A 15,492-nucleotide genomic window follows, 5' to 3' on the forward strand; every position below is an offset into this window, starting at 1 on the left:
AAAGGGCGGGCGGCGCGCGAGCCTCGGCCGCACCCCCTGCGGGCGGGACGGGGCGGGGCGGGCACCCGCGGGTCCCCGCGCACGTGACAGCGCGGCGGCGGGAGGTGGCGGCGGGATGTGGCCGCTGCGCGCTGTGGCGGGGCTGGTGCCGCTGGTGCTGGCGGCAGGTACGGGGACGCGGACATGGGCACGGGGCGGGAGGCTGTGCTCTGCGCCGCGGCCGTGTCCCGGGCGGTCCCGGAGCGACTGCCTCCGGGCACGGCTTGTCCTGCTGCCGGGAAGGGGCCCGGGCTGAGCCGCGGCCGGTTCCCGAGCCTCGCCGCGGCCGTCACCGCCTCGCCGGCGGGTGGTCACCGGGGGAGACGTGGTGAAAGGGGTGGCAAAAGCGCCGGTGCTGCGGGGTGCGGGGTGGGAGCCCCGGCGGGAGCGGGTCGAGCTCGGGGCGGGCCCGTGCGCGGTCGCAGGCGGCCCCGGCCAGGGCTGTCGCCGTGTCTCCGCTGTCTGACCGCGGGACTGGTCTCCTCCCAGCCCGGCTGACTGCGGTCTGCGCTCCGCGGGGCCCCAGGGAGCCCTTTCGGAGCAGGAACGTGGAAATGCGGGTCCCAGTTGATTCATCTGGGTAAACTGGGTGTGAGAGGCTCCGCGCAAACCAGGGCTGCGCTCCTCATGGCTGCTTTGCTGTGAGCTCTCGTCTGTCCTTCCTGAAAAAGACCCCCGTCCGTTCCCTGGCAGCTGGGGGCTGATGAAGCCGTGTGCGCCAGGGTGCCTGTCAGCGTGAGGTTGTTGCGGTGCTGATACTGGCTGGCGGGAGCAGGGGTCCCCGGCCCGTGGGCAGTGCTTCCCCGGCGAGACCCTTCGGGTAGGGGGCTGCAAGGGGCAAAACAGCCATATTGGGGTGTCGGTGCTGTTGCAGTGAGGGCTGATGCTGTCTGCTCCGATAAAACCTGTCGAGCGCTGTGTCCTGATCAGCAAAGCCTGGGCACTGTAGCTTGAAAAAGCCTTATGGCTGCTTCTCCAGTGGACTGCTGCCTTCTGTCATGAAGGCTGCAGCCAAGAAGGCCAACAGGGTGCTGGGTTGCATCAAAAAGGGCATCGCCAGCAGAGAGAAAGAAGTCATCATCTGTCTCTACTCAGCGCTTGTCAGGCCACACCTGGAGTGCTGTGTACAGTTCTGGTCCCTGCTGTACAAAAAGGATGTGGCCAGGCTGGAAGGGGTCCAGAGAAGGGCCACCAAGATGATCAAAGGACTGGGAAGCTGCCATATGAGGATAGGCTGGGAGAGCTGGGTTTGTTCAGCCTTGAGAAAAGGAGGCTCAGAGGGGATCTCATCGCTGTGTACCAGGACTTCAGGGGTAGCTACAAAGATGATGGAGACTCCCTTTTTACATGGAGTCACATGGAGAGGACAAGGGGGAACGGACACAAGTTGCTCTTGGGGAGATTCCGATTGGACACCAGAGGGAAATTTTTCACAGTGAGGACAGTCACCATTGGAATAATCTCCCCAGGGAAGGGGTTCACTCAGCAACGTTGGACACCTTCAAGAGTCATCTGGACAGGGTGCTGGGCCATCTTGTCTGGACTGTGCTCTTCCCAGAAAGGTTGGACTAGATGATCCCTGAGGTCCCTTCCAACCTGGGATTCTGGGATTCTGTGTGATTAAGGAGATTAAGGGGTGCAGTTTCGAAGGTCTGTTTCTGGGAAAGTGTCTGTCCTAGGTGGAGAATAGATGGACTGCTTAAGTGAATGAGACTCTACTGACTTGAGTTTAAGATTAGATCTTGGGTTCATTTAGAAGTGACCTTTCTGTCTATCTTGCACTTAATCTCCTTGGGGACTGTAAAATGATTTGATCTTCCCAGAGGCTAAGATCAAAGAGTTGGATCCCTGAGGGAGCCGTGGTGCCCCTGTGTTATCCCACCACCTCTAGTCGGGCTGTGCTTTCAGCCCAGGCCTTCAAAAGACTTTAAATGTTTCCCTGGTAGAAAAATTTATCCTAGCTATTGGGCTGCTATTTTGGTGGCTGCTGTACAGTCAGGCCCTGATAAGTAAGCACTTAATTACACACTTCATTCATTGATGATAACTCAGCTGTGTGGGTGTAAGTATAGGCAGGTTTCTTATAGTAATTTTCTTAATGGAAGTGCTTCTAATTATCACACCTCAGATTGAAATGTAATGTTTTGGAACAAATCTAGTGGAAGGCTCAAAGATGAGCCTTTTATATCTGGCTGACTTTTATGTTTATTTCTGCCTCCAAGGTGTAGTTCTGAGGCAATCCCAAGAGCCCAATGAGCGGTGGGGATATGTGCAAGTTCGAAGTAAGGCCCACATGTTCTGGTGGCTCTACTATGCAAATAACCCAACCAAAGACTTCACAGAATTACCTCTCATCTTGTGGCTTCAGGTGAGGTTTGGTGAAAGACACTTAAATGATAATGCTTTCCCTCTGTGCCTGGATCAGCCTGACAGGTACCTTACAGCCCTACAGAAATAGGTTTCAAAATCAATTTGCCTTGCGAGCGAGGTATTCAGGCTAGGAAGAAACCACGAAAATACCATTCTGCAATTGTGGGGTGCCCTCAACTGCTCAGCTTCCATCAAGTTAAATTGCAGAAATAGAAGTTGTTCTTATCTTTTATACAACAGCAGTGGGTTTTGTGCCAGACTCTACAAGTATGTTGTAGCGTCACAGCTCCTTTCCTGAAGAGCTTGCAGTCTAAACAACGCTCAGAGAGAGAGTAGATAAGACAATCAGAGAGTTAGAAAGACTTCTAGATGGAAGCAAGTAAGAGAGACTCTGGTCCCATTCAATCACAGTTTGATAAAGGGAGTGGCGTGTGCTCTACATTCGCTTCCAGCAGTACATTTCAGAAGTTAATGTAGAATATAATCACTTGATGACTTGGTCTTTTTCCTTCTGGGTTATTCAGGGTGAAACGCGCACGCTGTACATGCTGATAAAACTAATGACTTGCAAGCCTCTGTAGATAGCTAACTTTTGCGTTCGCATTAAGGGAATAAGGGGAAGGGTTTTCAAACTGCACTCCCATAGCATGCAACTCATTAGATGCTTTCACAAGTGGGTAATTGCTTCTCTGTTTAAATTCTTGCTTTCAGAAATGGTATGTGTACGTATAATGAAAGACAATGAGGAAGAAAGCCTCATTTGCAAATTAACATGTAGTGCAAAAGCCACTTTTTAAAAACTTACAATCTGTGATTCTGCTTACTGGCTTGCTTTTATTTTTGTGCTATCTGTCACTTCTATACCATGCTGCCTTTTAACTTATTTGTCATTTGGTGTTTCCCCACAGGGAGGCCCAGGAGCTTCAGGCTGTGGATTTGGGAACTTTGAAGAGATTGGCCCATTAGACAAAGAAATGAAACCAAGAAATACAACCTGGGTATAGTAGAGAGTTCAGGTTCTAATAATTGATGGCAAAATGTTTGTTGCTTGTGTAAGCAGATGATTGCTATCATTGCAGAACAGTTTTCATTTAAAATTCAATAGAACTATGATATTTTGTCTTAAAATAGTGCGGTTAATGAAATGGCTTATATGAATATCCTTGTTAAGAACTGAAGAATATACCTATTAATTTGATGTGATGGAATATGTCTGAGCTTCCATGAATTTGTGAATTGCAGATGTCTGGGAAGCTGAGAGCAGGGAAATTCTAGCAAGATGTTATTTCAGATCATAGCTTCATTGCATACAGTCATAGAGGTTTTTCTGGATGGCAGGCAGCATATAACCACTGGCTCATAATTACAAGTCCAGTGTGGCCTTCAAGGCAAAACAAAGTACAGCTGCCTATGAAGGTAGAAGTTGATTCAATGAATATTCAATGTATTTGCGCTCTGAGCTACCGATAGTCTAACTACTCTGGAGTTCCCTAGATCATATGGGTGATCTGCCCTGGGATTTTTTGGGTCCCTTTCTTGTTGCAGATTCAGCAAATCAAAAGACCTTATGTTGTACCTCTTTATTTGTGAGCCTTACTGCTTTGAGCCTTGCTAGCTATCTGTGTGCTGATCTATTGATTTTTATCTGTACACCTGTAGCTATACAACCATGGCATTTGCTATAGCAATTTCACGAAAGCCCAGCAACCCAGAAAAAAATCCCTCTTATTTTACGTTTTGACAGACAAGTCTCACCTGTACCATTCTCTGTTTTGGACTTGCACCTTATTTTTCTGCAGTCTCTTTCAGGGCTGGAGATTTGGTGGCTCAGTTAAACATTTGTGCCATCAAAACTATATTTTGTGCTGGTGCTGAACTGAGGTTTCACATAAACCTTCTTTCTGCTTGTACAGTTGCAGGCAGCCAGTATCTTGTTTGTGGATAATCCTGTGGGCACTGGATTCAGTTATGTGGATGATTGTAGCTTGTTTGCCAAAAACCTTACCACAGTAGTTTCTGATATGATGGTTTTTCTTGGAGAATTCTTCACATGTAGAACAGAATTCCAGGTAAGTGATTTGAATTCTTGGTTAGAATAATTTTTTTTTTTTTGCTTTTAAACAGATCTCAAAAGGAATTAGTGAACAGCTGTCCAGATGGGCAGTGTTTGCTACTAGGTAGCATGCATTTCGTGGGAATCAGTGCAGGTATAACGCCTGCCTCATATTTCCCACAGTTCAGAAGTATAATCTTGAATTCGTTGCTAGTTAGATAACAGTGGGGTGGATTATTGTCTATCATGCGATCCGAGAAGCATGTAGGATCATGTTTACTTCTAGTTCCAAAATAATTAAGTGCCTGCTTCAAAATTTCCCCCAGTAAATTCACCGGGATGTTACAGAAATCTTATCTGCAGCTTAGAAACAGAAAAATATCCAGTGTTTGATAGTGAGCGGTGAAGAGCCAGTGCCTGGGTTCTGCGGGATGTGGGAGATGGCTGGAGGTGTTTTCTGCCCTCTGTCCAGGGGGTTCATTGTGTGGCTTCTCTCTCTTCAGACCATTCCATTCTACATATTTTCTGAATCTTATGGAGGTAAAATGGCTGCTGGCATTGCTTTAGAGCTGTATTCGGTAAGTAGTTGAAGGATGTAGTTAACTTCACTTAAAAACGTGGTATTCTACAAGTACTTACACTATCCCTGTTGCCTAATTCAGACTGCTACCTATTTTTTCCCCTTAAAGAAAACTGGTTCAGGAGTCATGAATATCTAACTAAAAGTTGATTTTTCCCCCCCACTCTCTTATTCACCAAGGCTGTTCAAAAAGGGACCATAAAGTGCAATTTTATGGGGACTGCTCTTGGAGACTCATGGATTTCTCCTTTGGGTATGTTTAAAATCCTCAGACTGTAGGTAGTTTGCTGTTACTGTTTTGTTTGGGGGGGGTTTTACCATTCCATGGGTACCTAGAGTAAAAAATGCCAGCCCTGCCTTAAGTAAATTAAAATTCTAGTGAGTCTGGTTAATCAAAAAGAAATACTTCAGTATTGCAAGCTGTGATTGAAGTATCTACCTTTAGAACATATCTAGATTATGACAAGTCAGAGAGCAAAGTCGGTGAGGAGCATATTTGCATTTGAAGTGGGGTGGTGGTGAAATGCCCCTACGCATTTCTACAGCCTCTGAGGTGTTTTGGTGAGAGTACTGCACTTAAAATATAGCCACCAAATTATTCACAAGGTTGCAACTGAGGTTGTCTCTTTCTTTTCACAAGAAGACCATGTGCTCACAGACCTGGAAGACATAGGGTGTGTGTCTGGTGGAGGGCAAAAAACAAATTGAAGGACTCTTGGTCCTTCAATGAGATTTGCAAGGGCAGGCTCCACAGATTCTCTGCAGTGTGGGACAATATCAAGCAAACTTTTATCTGTCCTAGGATCAGCTGATCCTTAAGACCTTATAAACAAATTTGTTATAAAACAGATTTGTTTAAAAACTATATTTTTGACCCCTGTAACTTCTGCAAACAGATCAGTTTAGACAATGCCCATTCACATGTTCTAGCAATGTGCTGCACTGTTGAGGTGAGAACATTTTGGTAAGGAACACGTCTGTTGCTTTAAATACATTCCACTGGTTAATAGTTAGGGGGTTAATGATGTTGCAGTGCTTTTATTGGTTCTCAGGATTTGTAAAGAACCTGCTCTGTGGTACATAACTTTTGGGCTAAACTGAGCTGACAGTACCTTTTTAGTGATTAATTAAACTCCATATATTTTTGTCACAATCATTCTTGCTGCAATAAAGTAAAGGAAGTCCCATATCAAAAACTTAGATATTTGAAATCTGTTCTGTTTTCTTTAGACTCTGTGATGTCTTGGGGGCCCTACCTTTACAGCACTGTAAGTACCACCTTAAACTCTTGGTCCTCACCTGATTACTTGTACTGTCACACAGTATAAATGGATGTTGTTTTTTAAGGTTAGCTCTTAGCCAGAATAAAACCTCGAATGCATGGAGACTGTTTGCTAGAAATTAATTTGAAATTGTTATTAAAACTGTGCTCCTTTATGTTTGTCTTCCAGTCTCTCCTTGATGATAATGGTCTAGCAGAGGTGACTGCTGTTGCCAAAGAAATAATGGATGCAATAAATAACAATCAATACGGGCTGGCCACTGCACTCTGGGGCAAGGCTGAAGGTGTCATTGAAGAGGTGAGGTCTTCTTTGACGAGCATAAATAACTAGCTGGTGCTTGGGGAGGCACACAATTTCAGGTTACCTTTTCTATGAGCACTGGCATTTAAACAAAACAGGAAAGGGTCCTCAGTCTTTGGAGGCATAAGCATGAGAAGAAAGTGCAAGTGATGGTGTGGCACTGCAGGCCACATCAGACTTTCATCTTTCCTGTTTTCTCAGTTTTAGCAGTTTAAAAGGTTCAGCTGTAGCCACGAACAGCTTGTTTAAGCGGAGGACCACTGAAATGAGGATGTGTGCTTTAGGTCATCTGGAACAGTGTGTTCTTAACACAAGAGGCAAAGACAGATGTAAGGCAACAAAACATGGAATAATAGTGGTAGGACTCAAATATGGGGTTATTCAGCCTGGAGGAGAGGAGGCTGAGGGGAGACCTTATCGCTCTCTACAACTACCTGAAAGGGGCTGTAGTGAGGGGGGGGTCGGTCTCTTCTCCCAAGTAACAAGCGATAGGACAAGAGGAAATGGCCTCAAGCTGCATCAGGGGAGGTTTAGATGGGATATTAGGAAAAATTTCTTCACTAAAAGGGTTGTCAAGAACTGGAACAGGCTGCCCAGGGAATGGTGGAGTCACCATCCCTGGAGGTATTTAAGACATGTAGATGTGGTGTTTAGGGACATGGTTTAGCGGTGGGCTTGGCAGTGCTAGGTTAACAGTTGGACTTGATGATCTTAAAGGTCTTTTCCAACCTAAACAATTCTATGATTCTATGAATCCAAACCCCTGCCCAGCCATTTTTGCCAGAATGTGTTTTATCGCAGTGCTGATGTGAAAGAGCTATTTGTTCACTGTGTGATTGTAAGAGGCAGTGGGTAGGGCAACCCACACGGCCTTGCAGTATTGCATCAAGGTTTCAACGTGGCACATCACTTAAATCTTAGCATGCAACTAGTCCCGTCGATTTCTATAGAACCCAGTTTCAACTTAGATGAGCTGTGCCCTTGAAAGCTTTGTTCTGAATATTGAAAACTGCATTCAGCAAGACACACATTTCAAGTTAATTTAGCATTTAAATATCTATTTAAATCTCTATTTGAAGAACTACAGTAGGTGCACAGGGTGGAAGGCAACCTTAAGTTGTGTCCTGTTACTGTGGGATACTGCATCTTGTTACTTAGCAAGTTCCGGCTTAAAAGATAGGTAAAGTTTTGCTCTTGTTTTTCCTGTTGAAGGGTTGCTCCAAAATCTCACTTTTTCCTGTTTTTTCGTTTTAGTGCAAGTAAGGCTCTGGCTTCCTCAGACTGAAAGATTAGTCTGGAGCTGCTTTCTTTTCTTGCTCTTTTTTTTTTGGTTTGGTTTTGTTTCGTAACTGACAGTGCCTTGCACATAGTTGGTTTCACTTCTTATTGTTTGAAAGGAACTTGTGGTTCCCATTTTGTGTTTCTCTTCAAGTATGCTTGTTGTCTTCTCCCAGTTGTGATACTGCTGTCAGGGTGCAGGCACTTCAGTTCTTTTAGGGTTGCTGTTGTGAGCTGATTTCTGACCTATGCATCTGAACTTTAAAGATTCAAACATTGAATAAAGCAGGGCTTCTAGTATCCTCAGTAACTAATGGCTACACTGATCACACTTGTCCTTTGGATGCAGACAGTCTGCTGTCTGCATCAGCGCTTTCATTCTATAATTCTTGGGACTCGTCCAGATGTTAGTAGTTCCAAAAGAGAGGTGGCTGATACCTATTACCACAGCCTTGAGGAGGCATTTTGAAGGGTTGTAGGCTGGGAGGATGTTGAGCAAGAGGCAGCATCAGGCTAGACTAGATCTAGCAGAAGAGACCATCTGACAGCATCATCTGGCATTGCATCTCTCTGTAATGAGTAATGAGAATCTGCAGTCATTTGCAGGGTGTAATGCTTCTTGTAGCTTCACATCCGTTTCAGAGCAGTAAATAGCATCTCTGGAATGACCCATGTGTGAACAATACAGCCTTGAGAAAACTCTTCTCCACTTCTCAAAGCAAACGTAGAACCAAAGTTTTTCCATAGTATCTTCCTGACAGGTAAAGTGGCAGGTCACAGGGTCCTTTATAAGGACTTGCATATCTCTTTTTTTCAGAAGAGAGTCTGTTCCTCAGAGTGAGAAATGTTTTTGTTACAGTGTTACTGAAATTATCTTGTGTTTTCAGAACACAGACAATGTGAACTTTTATAACATCATGACTAAGGAGGTTCCAGAGATGAAATCAAATGAACAAGAAAATCTCCATCTCAGTAAGTTGTATTTAAGTACTTGACCTTCTGAGGCCCTATATTTGCACTCGCATACCTTAAACTCTGATAGTGGGAACATCTTCAATTTAGCACATTTTTAAAACGGGACCTTCAGATCCAAAGGATATTGATATTCTCCTGAGCAGGTAAATAGGAATGTGGAACAACCCTTCTATAGATTACACCTCCACCTATACATCCTGCACAAATTTTCCCAAGGAAGTAGTCAGTATAATTGTGACACAGTTTTATGACCTTTAAGTTACTTCCTCTTAATGTCTTTCATTTCTGTCTTCAAGCTAGGACACAAAAATGTCCATCAATATAAATAATGTGATTAGGTTCTTTTGCTCCATGATGTTCATGCATCAAACACATGTAGAGTTTCTTTCAAGCTCTTCGTGTCTTTCTAGTGGCTTCAGCAGGGAAGGTGAACGGCACAGTTAACTCCCAAAAGTAAAACATTGCAGCTCAGAAATAGCTACTCTGTTGAGGAGAAGAAATCGTGTCTGTACCAAGTGGCTGCAGCAAAACCTGGTCCCTGAAAAAGTGCTGCATTAGCCAAAAGTAGAAATGGATGGTTGGGTTCTTCCTATATCATCCCCTGACCTAAATAAGGGTTGACTTCAGTGGTTTCTAGTAAAAGTAAGCAAATCTCTCTCTGTGGTGTTGTATTGTCATTAGAAAAGTGTTACAGTCCATGACTGCAACACTGAAAATTGTTATCTATGCAGGATGTCTTAAATGTGTCGCTAATCAAAGTGTGTTCTCCCGTTTTCAGTGCGACTTTACCAGCGCCATGTCAAAAATATGGATAAGGACAGCCTAAATGAATTGATGAATGGACCCATCAGAGAGAAGCTAAAAATTATTCCTGACTGTGTGAAATGGGGAGGTACTTTCCTGTCTGTTAGTGTGGATCTAATGAGTGCATTATTGCCTTTTACAGAATTGCAGTCTGTAGGAAAATACTTTACTGTAGTAAGCAGTGACGTTAAATTGTCATTATCCTTGTGCCTAAGAAGAGGACTTATTCTCAGAAATGAACATGTAATGGGGCAGCCCTATGAGAGCAGATGTGGTTCTGGTTCCGATTCTGCTGCTTCTGTCCATTTTTACTCAAGCAGCTAAAAATACAGGGGGAGGAAGATGGTCTTCTGTGTCCTAGCAGCTGGCTTCTCTTTCATGCAATCTCACTGAAATTCCTGTCAGCTTCTCTGCCAGAAATCTGGTATTGTGTAATGCTGCATGGTGTTGAGCGGAGAGTGTAAACCAGAAAGGAAGGCTTAAAGGACTGATGCCAGCACCCTGTATGTGTATAATGGGAGCCAGAAGCTAAAATGCTGTGTGTGAGCTGCAGTAAGAGCATGCCTGCTTTCCAGTTCTCTTTAGTTCCTCAGACTTATAAATCAGTGGCTGATGCTTTGGGCTAGGACTGTTTTTTATGCAGCCATGAACTGTATTTTAGGACCCTTAGCCGGTTGCTTCTGTCCCAGCTTGGGAATGACATTCTTCATCAGTTAAAATTTGTCTTCTTTCTGGTTCCAACTAGGTCAATCCAGAGATGTTTTTGAGAACATGGCTGAGGACTTCATGAAACCTGTCATTGATATTGTTGATCAGCTTTTGGCAGCCAACATCAATGTTACAGTCTATAACGGGCAGCTGGATCTCATTGTTGACACCATGGGTAAGGGAGTTGACTGGGGCTGGGGGCAGAACACATGACGAGTAGAATGTGAATTTGCCAGTAATATTGGTACCTGGATCTCTCCGGGCTTCTGTGCAAATCTCCTACCTACCTGGCAACAATTAAATACTACAGTCATAAATGAGCAGCTCTTAGCATGTTTTGTTTACATCCCTGAGAGAGGCAATTCCTTTAACTCTATTTTACTGTTGGGAAATGGATCTGCAACATCAATAATTGCTTGTTTCATTGAAGCCCATAAGTAGGTAGGTAGCCAATAATTCATTTAATTCTTCTGGACAGACACATATGTATGTATGTATGCTTATTCATAAATGAAGAATGAGGATAGATGAATAACTACATGGAGATTATCCTCTCTTCTGCTGTACCTTGAAGATCCTGTTCTTTGGGGCAAAGGTCATACCTTGCAACAGATTTGTGCCCCATACAGGTCAGCCTTCACTGAGTGGCCTGCAGCAGAGAGCATGGTGCAAGGTGAGATGAAACAAGGGTGTTGGTAATTAATCAGGGAGGGTGCAGTTGCAGGTGTGATCGCTCTTCTGCTTGGTAACATGTTTAGGCTACTGTGTATCTTGGCCACTCAAGGCCTTTGTCCCTTTCTGCTTACAAGATGCAGGCTTGATCAAGTGGCAGTTTGGGGGCCAGGTCAAGTGTTGCTGGAATGTCTCATGCTGCAAGACTGCCATGCTCTCTTCCATTCACCTTTTCTTATTGATTTAAATGATCTGCAGTCACAGACTCTGCAAACATCTTCCTGTGTTGTGAAAGGCTTTATACTTTGTCTGTGTCTGCCCACTTAGATATTCAGATGCCCTTCATGAACAGCATAGTGATCAATAAATCAAGAAACAGAGCACTTAGGCTGTCAAAAGAGATTAGCAGTTAGTGGTGCTCCAATTTATCACATTTTGAGCTAAAATTGAGCGGCAGTTAACATGTAAATTCTTCCAGTCATTCAGAGTAGACTAGAGCTTTGTCTCCCTTGCTGTCCTGGAACTGGTCTTTTTGCTGTCTTGCCCTCCACTAGCAGGCACCTGAAAACAGAAAACCTTTCCAGGCTTTTCTTGATGAATGACCGTAACAAACAGAAGCAGTGTGTGTTCTGATTTCCAAGAGGGGGGACTTGGTGTCGCTGATCCTTCTCCATGGCAGGACATTCAAGGTGTTTGAGAAGTAAAGCAAAATATGTCATAAATGCTAGGGCTGCAGAGCCCTGAAGAGGCACATGTTCAACTTGTGCAATCATAAGTCCGTTTCATGTATGTCTTTACCGTTTGCTTTTCCCCTTCTCCCTCCATTGCTTTGTTTCATTTGGTTGTTTTCCTAGGATAGCAAAATTGTTTTTAGAATCTGAGCACACAGAGTCTTTCTGCCAACTGCTGTATTGGTATCTGGTACAGTGGGCATCCAGCTGAACTGGGACTCCCATGTCGCTATGTCAGTGTCGGTAATCAAGCTTCTCTCTCATCTCTAACAGGCCAGGAGGCATGGATCCGGAAACTGAAATGGCCTAATTTGAACCAGTTCAACCAGCAAAGGTGGAAGGCGCTCTATGTGTCTCCAGAATCCACTGAGACAGCTGCTTTCCACAAGGCCTATGAGAACTTTGCTTTCTTCTGGATTCTTAAGGCTGGGCACATGGTAAATAACATACTTCTTGGGTGGGATGCACCGTTATCAGCAAGAAAACTGAAGATGCGTATATGCTTGCTGTCTGCTTCTTTATAGCAGCTGCTTACCATGTGCTCTCATTTCTGTGCTAGGTACCGTCTGATCAAGGAGAGATGGCACTGAAAATGGTCAGGATGGTGACCCAACAGCAGCACTAGGGAAGGGGAGGCCAGCTGGTATGGCTTCCCACTGAATGTCAGTGCTCTTGCAGAATGTGAGTCCAAAATAATAAGCTGCAGGAGGAACAACGGCTGTTTGGACACATAGCCTCTCTGATCTTGCTGATAATGTGCACAAGCAGTTACAGAAAGGCATTTTTTTTTCCTTGAATGAGTTGTTGCTTTTGAATTTGTAACCTGTGATTTGCTGCCTTAACCCTGTTCATGACTCTTCCAGAGCAAAGTCCACAGTCATAAACAACTAGCTCTGAGCCTTTGACTTGGAAGGATGTTGTGCTTTTGTAAAAAGCTGCCCTCCCTGAATGCTCTCTTCTCTGTTTACACACTGATTTGAGTCCTGACATATTTGCTGTTTGTTCATCTCAGAGAGCAAATGTATTTCACGAGGCCGTGGAATGTTCCTTCCTTTGTCCTCAGGCCTCTGCTTGAGTCACCTGGCTGGATTACAAGCTGAAGACATGGAGATGCCAGGATAGAACACCTGCCCTAGAGGAATTACAGTCCATCTCATCTTGCTGAGGTGCCTGTGTTAGGATCCAAGATTCTTGGGACTGCCTGTGTTATGGAGAGAGAAATGCCCCAGAGGAGGATTTGAGTTTTTTTCATCTGATCATTTCTTTTTTTTTTTTCCCCCCCATTCTTTTTAAGGACTGTTACCCAAACTTTGCCTTTAGCCTTAACACCTAAAGCACATCCAGCAGGAATTCCTCCTCCTTTCCTGTATGCTGAAGCAGGAGCCCTGTTAATACCCTCTTCTTGTATAGAAGAGAGTCCTAATGGACAGAAGCCTCTTACAACTTTCTGAGCTCATCCTGGAGCGTGCAAAGGAGAGTGTTACTTGAGCAGTAACAGCCTAACTCTGAAAGATAATAGCGGCGTTTAAAAGAAGGACATAGAACCTAGAACCAATATCTTAATCCATATTTTTCTAGAGCTTTTTAAAGTCTTGCAGAGACCTATTATTTCGAAACAAATTTTTGGGGTTTTTTTTTTTTTTTTTTCAAAATACACAGTCAAGGGGAGACCTGGTCAGACATCATCTGACTATGCTCTATAGCAGAAAAGTGACCATTGTTTATTGGTATCTGATAGGAGGCACAACAGATTGTTCCAGCTGTCAGAATCCTAAATAAATAGCAACCCCCCAATTATTCCAGCAACTGAAACTGTCGTGAAATGTCTCATAGTGTTGGCTTAGCAAGGACTGAGGCGTAATGCTATGTAAACACATATGTAATCACCCAGCAGCTGGAGTATTGGTACCTAATAATTGCTTTCCTCCTTCGTGTTCTCTGCTTGAATTGTGTTCTTGAGAACTTTAGCAATGCAAATCCAGATTTATTTTTTTTTATTAGAACACATTATTCAATAAATGCACTAGGTCTAATCTAGTTCCTCTCTGCTGGACATCTCGTGATTTTCAAGCAGTGAAATCAGTGTCTTTTCTGTTTTGGCTTTTCAGTGTAAAGCCCCTGACAGTGGGAGCCGATGCAGCCACACTTGAGAGGCAAGGGTATGGACTGTGCTCTCCCCCATGGCTGCATCACATGGTGACGAATTCATGCACTGGGGACTGCAGCCCCTCCCATTCTTTCCACAAAACACACTCCTTTAGAGCACGAATGGCAACCCAGAATGGCTGGGCAGGATCAAACCAGCAGCTGCTTCTGTTCTCTTTCTGGTTGAACATTAGCTGAACAAGAAGGGTCCTAGAGGTGTGTAAATCTGCATATCTGCATTCTTGGAATATTTAAAGATAACTCACCAAGCAAATAAGTATGTCTGAACCTGGACAGTTTGAGTTGGCTTGTAGTCAGGTATCCTGTTGTATACAATACTTTGCATTATGCCTAAACAAATAATATTATAAGGCTTGATAGAGGGGAAATAATTGAGAAGATGGTATCTCCAGAAAGCAGGATTTACTGCTGTTCTTATGCTTCTGTTTCAAACGGGACATTCATTCACATTGCCTAGAGCTTGTGCTCAGTGATAGGCCTGAGACATCTGTTTCTTGTCCTGGTTTGTTTTAGCTTCTGCAGGTTTTTCTGCTGGCAAAGAGATGGCTTATGAAGAAAAAAGATAGTTTCAAGAAGGCTGGTGGTAATGATCTGTTGGTTTTAGGGGCTACGCCAAATCTAAACATGTTAGAATAAAAATACTTGCCCATGGAGACAGGCTCTTAAATAGCGTCCATTTAAATGTAAGCAACAAAAAAGCAGCAATCATTTAATATCAAGGAAGATTCCTTCCTTTTATTTCACCAAAGGCTTTGTAACTGGTGCATCACGGCTCTAGATCATCACAAAGGTAGGTCACTTGTCCAGCAGATGCTGTAAGAAATCAGTTGCTTTGAACGGAGTTCAAGTCCCGCTGTGTATCTGATTAGCAGTGACATACTTTGTCCATTTTGATTTCATGCAGTATGCTATTTCCAGATAAGGGCCGTCACTTGGCAAATCCATTAGAATGAATCATTCTAAATACTAATAAGATTTTTTTACAGATGCTGGACCAGTCAACAGCCCAATGTTTGTATTTCATCCTCTGCAGCTGCAGGCTTTGATTGCACAGGTAGCCTGAGAGCCACTGACTGACTTTGCTCACCGTCAGCTGAGGATAATTTTCATAGAAAGAAATCCAACTGTGTTAAAAATCAGTGATTCAGCACTGCTTCTTCAGCATAAACAATTTTGGCTTTCTATAACTCTACCTTTTCTAAAAGTTATCCACTACATGGTAAACAGGTGTCTTTTCCTGTCTTTCTATTTTGTTGGATCTGGGAGGATATAATGGGGTAGGGTCACTTGATGCATCTACTGTCCCTTAAACCTGTGTGTACCAGTGCCTTATGGTCACTGGTACGTGAGGATATGGGACAGAGGGACCTTTGGTCTGGCTTTTACAGCTGTTCTGTGCAGTAGTTGAGACTGTTGTGGATGGATGAACATGGGAGGCAAGAGATCTGCCCCATTTGCCACCTTAGGGGTACCTGTGCAGGTACAATATTTGTGTCTAACTAATCTGGCATGGAATATCTTTGCTGTAGGAAG

General features: G+C 44.1%; 1 protein-coding gene across 1 annotated transcript; it reads left to right on the forward strand.

Moving 5' to 3' along the window:
- The first annotated feature begins 59 nt into the window (after positions 1-59).
- SCPEP1 (serine carboxypeptidase 1) lies at positions 60-13,429 on the forward strand. The gene is made up of 13 exons (XM_064466797.1): positions 60-167; positions 2,262-2,407; positions 3,318-3,407; positions 4,323-4,478; positions 4,966-5,040; positions 5,223-5,295; positions 6,273-6,310; positions 6,494-6,622; positions 8,791-8,875; positions 9,657-9,770; positions 10,428-10,565; positions 12,067-12,230; positions 12,353-13,429. The coding sequence occupies exons 1-13, from the start codon at positions 116-118 to the stop codon at positions 12,416-12,418; spliced, it is 1,326 nt and encodes a 441-aa protein (XP_064322867.1). The 5' UTR covers positions 60-115; the 3' UTR covers positions 12,419-13,429.
- The last annotated feature ends 2,063 nt before the right edge of the window (positions 13,430-15,492 follow it).

The sequence above is a fragment of the Phalacrocorax carbo genome, chromosome 16 (assembly GCF_963921805.1).
Source record: "Phalacrocorax carbo chromosome 16, bPhaCar2.1, whole genome shotgun sequence".
Taxonomy (NCBI): domain Eukaryota; kingdom Metazoa; phylum Chordata; class Aves; order Suliformes; family Phalacrocoracidae; genus Phalacrocorax; species Phalacrocorax carbo.